The 4,816-nt window shown below is 37.8% G+C and overlaps 1 protein-coding gene across 3 annotated transcripts in view; it reads right to left on the reverse strand.

Annotated features, from left to right (window-relative positions):
• Positions 1–1,672: 1,672 nt before the first annotated feature.
• The window catches only part of srbd1 (S1 RNA binding domain 1), a 62,972-nt gene continuing 59,828 nt past the window's right edge, over positions 1,673–4,816 (reverse strand). For 2 of the 3 annotated variants that reach the window (XM_067421930.1, XM_067421931.1), the window contains exons 20-21: positions 4,657–4,816; positions 1,673–2,316 (exon numbers count right to left, since the gene is read on the reverse strand). The exon at positions 4,657–4,816 is cut by the window's right edge and continues 25 nt beyond it. In XM_067421930.1, coding sequence (XP_067278031.1) covers positions 2,024–2,316; positions 4,657–4,816 — 453 coding nt within the window. In that variant the 3' untranslated portion in view covers positions 1,673–2,023. The remainder of the gene's footprint in view (positions 2,317–4,656) is intronic. The other variant, XR_010898750.1, reaches the window with a different exon arrangement.

The raw sequence follows: 4,816 nt of genomic DNA on the forward strand, positions 1-4,816 counted from the left end.
ATGATGTGACTACATGCACACTGCTCGTCTGAGGTAAATAATGCGTCTTCCAGCTGACTGGTCGGTGAGGTGAGTTCATGTATTTTGGGGGCGTGGCTTTGGAAAGAGCCCAGAAGGGAGAAGGTGGAGTGAATGGAAATAATGAGCTGTCTTTAAAACAGTCGTGAGAGGTCTACAGACACTCAATTTTTATACTTTCTTTTTCAGAGTACTTTCATTTTAATTATGTATTGATATATAAAGAAAGTTTAAACAAATTTAGAAAAAAAGTTTTTTTAACCAATTCTTACCTACCCTACCTTTAAAGGTTTAGTTCACCCAAACATGTTAATTCCGTCATTAATTCTTCATGGCGTTTCAAACCTGTAAGACTTTCGTTCATCTTCGGAACACAAATGAAGATATGTTTAATGAAATCTGAGAGCTTTCTGTCCCTCCATTGGCAGCTTTGCAGAAATTGTTCATTGTTTAATCCAAAAATTAAAATCCTAGTCCAGTTTAAGATATATATGGATAAACAGAAATTATCTGTTTGAACTATATTTTTTCACAAACTAGTTTTAGTTAAAAATGATAGTAAAAATATTAAAATGTTGGCCAATATTAAGGTTTTAGCCTTATTATGGCAGAATTATTAAATAAATATACTAAATCCACCACACTTGATCATAAACTGAGGCTTCAATCTTTCCACTGGAGCTCAGTTCTGATGAAACTTCTCTGTAATACAAATCACCGTCCCCAATGCAAATATCACACACTCATTTAGAATTCGTTCCCTGTGGTTTGTTTTAAGTGCTCAGGGCACCTCAAGTTTCTTATTTATCCATTTTTTTAATTTGTGTCATATAAACACAAACAGATTAGATAATAGAGACGAGGGAGCGTGGGATTAATTTTGAAGGGGCTCATTAGCACGTGGCTAGTCTAGGATAATTAGGTTTCGTTTTTCCCCACGGCCTCTAGTCATATTGCAGTGTGGCAGCTGCTTTTACACCCCCACCCCCCTTCCCCATTCTCTGCCTGATAAGTGGCTGTCAATCAAACAGGCCTGAGTTTGGTGACATTTGTGACTACGGCTGCATCTTGAGTAGTTCATAGCAACAGCATCCAGTTTGTATTATAGTGTCTGGATCACTGTCCCCTGAAACGCCCTCTTCAGGCATCATAAAATGCAAAAAAAAACTACAGTTACAGTAGGTTAACGAAACACAACAAAACAATAAAAAGAACAATATCATTCATATTTAAATTGTATATTTAAGTAGTATTTTATCAAGTAATAACATTATTATTAACTGCAGAAGATATTCAGATCTATTATAGCACAAGTTTTTTAACTCAGGGCTAAATGGGGCTGCTTGGAGAAACAGAAATTACTGTATTTTTACACGCACACAAAAAAAGTATTTCAAGGACAGTTAACTTGTTAACTTAAGATATTTATACGTTTACTTCAATTTTTACCAACTTAAAAACTGTCAGCTTAATGTGAATAATATGCTTTGGCTTTAGTACAATGATAATGCAAACACAAATTTAATTTGGAAAACAACATGCCTCTATATTACTCTTGATATATTTTCTAAATATATAACTGCCTTTATATTTAAGGAAGTGTCACTTGCTATTGGATTCATCATATTTGGGAATATCAAGACATTCATCTCAATTAAAATCCTGTCATGTTTTATGAAACATAACATCTATTTTATTGAAGGTTTTGAAAACTATAGTAACAGCAGGTCTAGTAAAACAAAATGTAAAACAAAAAACAGCATCTTTATACTTTTTTTGTCACCAGGCATGAAAAACGGTTTAATATTATTATTTGCAGACTGATTATAAGAAACTTTATAATGTGCAAATAAAAACATTTTCTAAGACATTTTCTCATTCAGCACATTCATCACAGTCAAATATGACAAAATCTTAATTTTCCATAAACAAGTATATTGTTCCACATGAAAACGGTTGAAAAAAAATATAACACTTGACTAAAGTAAATCCTCAATTATAGTTCCTATCTGAGGACCCTAATGAGGTCCAGACTTATCCGATTCCTCTGAAGATCCACATTCATGACCCGCACCTCTACCCGCTCACCTGGGCCGAGAGCTAGGCTTCTTCGCCTCTGGTCAACGGGAAGTTTATCCAGTGTGATGAATCGCTTTGGGATGAGACCAGAACGGCCGACTCCGATGTCCACAAAGGCTCCAAATAAAGCTGTGTTTGTTACACGGCCTGTCAGCACCATGCCATCATGCAGATCATTCATGGATACAATTTCTCGCTTGAAGTCTGCCTGCTCAAAATCTATTGAGTACAATTAAAAAAAAGGAAATAATTAAAGTTACACACATTACTGAAATTTCATGGGCAAAAAAGAATGATTCACACAGAAGTGACGTTCAAATCAAGCGGCTTTCTGTTCAACATGACGAATGTGTGTGAATTTGTGTGTAAAGCCTTGTGCACACCTGGACGATTATCGTGCGCGCTTATCACCAGCGTTTTTTGAGATGTCTTTGTGTTCAAACCCAAGCAATTTTCACTGTCAATGTCGATGAGTGAACGTGCAAATTCACTCCCTGACAGTAGATGGCGCTTTTGATTTGATTGCAGGTCTGCAATTCCTCTCCATAAAAAACTCCCTCTTTTCGAGATTTTTGAAGTTGCTGTGGCGTTTGCCATAAAGTTCTTTGTTCTTGGTGACACCAAAGAGGCCAGCAGGCCTTTATTTATCTCGTCTCATTGCATCTTCTTCTACTCGTCTATTTACTTCCTCTTTGTCATCTTCTTATCAATGTGTGCTCGGCAAGACCGTTTTGTGCTATAGCGCCACCAAGTTGTGTTTTACTGTAACTTCAGCAGCTTCAGGCACGTGAACAAAAGCGGCAATCTCACTGAACGGCCAGTTTTCAAACATGCACGTCAAACCCCAAAAAACCAACCAGATTTTATAAATTACACTTTTACACCTGACGTTTTGCACATCGGTGTGCACATTCACATTTGCGCCCTTTGTTTACTCATGAGGCGTTAAACGTTGGCGAAAAAGACTGCACCGTTAGAAACAAAGATGGAAAGAAGGGAAGAGAGAATATTTAAACAAATTTTGTCTCTTTCCAATAAGTAAGACTGACATCAGCCTTCCCTGCGTGTCTTAAGGACCCTTTTTCAGACTGATCCAAGAACTCCAAAGCTAGACATTAGAAACAAGCTTTAGTTAACAATTTAAAACAAATAATATTACCAGGCCTCTGAAACCTCTTCTTTCCAAGTCCATTTTGTCTGTTTTTTGAGGTGATTTTCTTTGGGAGGTGCTTTTTACATAAACATGGCCTCTCAGCAGGCTCTGCAGTCCAGGAAACATTCATCTCTGATTATTCTTATCCGGGACACCTTACCTAGAGCTCCGCTCACATGGCAGTTATTTATACAGCTGGCTACAGAGCAGAACCCATCAGGCTTCCAACCAGCGGAAGTGAGCCTGCAGCCTTCTAATGAGAAAGCTAGTGTCCCATCTAGTGCATGACACTTGCGAGATGACTTTGCAAGATGACGAGATGATCTTATCAGCTGGAGTATCCTGCAAACATCACTACTAATGGTCTCAATCAATGATGTTTAAAAACACTATTCAGATATGAGCAAAACGCTTTCTTATGGCATTTTCAGGTTAATTTATTTCTAAGGATCTACAAATAAAGTTTTTCCTCCAGCAGAGTCTTAATTCAAATTCAACGAACATTGCCATCATCTTTTCAAGTACGGAAATAAAAAAAAACTCCCATTCCCAAAGAAAATCTTTCTCTGAATATAATGAACTCTGTTCCCCAACCCCGAAAACACGTTAAGACATTCATCTCAATTATAACCCTGTCACCTTTAATGAAACATAACATTTACTATCAACACCCGCAGAAGGAAAACAATGTCTTCTCAGATGTCTGAACTTTACATAAAAACCAGAAGAGGCATTTGTTGTTTGGTCGCTTTTATTCACTAGGGGATTTTAGCGCTGGGATCAAGGCTACTCTGCTTTCCTCTTTACACAGCTTTCTCTCTCATTAATGATATATCTGTCGGCAGGTCTGCTTTAATAATGTGGGTCTTCCCCCAAATTACGCGGCACGACTTCAAAAGCCTGGAGTGCCGCCCAGTCATCTCACAGACAAGAGACGGACTCAGGGGATACGGGAGGGAGGAAAAGAGAACGGGATGCCAGCATTGTCTATGATCTGCATAGCGGCCATGTTGAGAAAGAACTTTGATACTGCGGTTTGTGTTGTGCTGAGTTCATTTTAAAAGCTTCATCTGTGCGTTACCATGAGGTACAGTGAACTTCTGTTTTAAAATGTTGCCACAGGCTATGATACAATGCAAGTTCGAAACATATTTACATCATATGGAAAAGCCAACCCAACTTAACAACTTAACAACAAGCCAACGTAACAACTTTTTTAAGTTGGCAATTTCATATGAAATCATAGGAATCATTTTTTAGGAAAAATCAAGCATGCAAAAAACAAAACCTAACCCAGATCATATGAAAATGTACAATTGAGATCATACAAAATAATACAGTACAAATTTGCTACCAATTCACCAACATTTAAAGAGAGGAAAATTCTTTCCCAGATTGCTACTTACCCTGACGAATGTCAAAGCCAGGTGGTTGAACGAGTCCATCCACAATGAGCTGTAGAGTCTCAGGTGTGGTGTCCAAAAATTTAGCCAAGACATCCAGACCACTGCTCTTAACACTGCTTTCAACACTCTGCCTGAGAACCGCACTGCCCATCTGATCCAA

The sequence above is a fragment of the Pseudorasbora parva genome, chromosome 17 (genome assembly GCF_024679245.1).
Source record: "Pseudorasbora parva isolate DD20220531a chromosome 17, ASM2467924v1, whole genome shotgun sequence".
Taxonomy (NCBI): domain Eukaryota; kingdom Metazoa; phylum Chordata; class Actinopteri; order Cypriniformes; family Gobionidae; genus Pseudorasbora; species Pseudorasbora parva.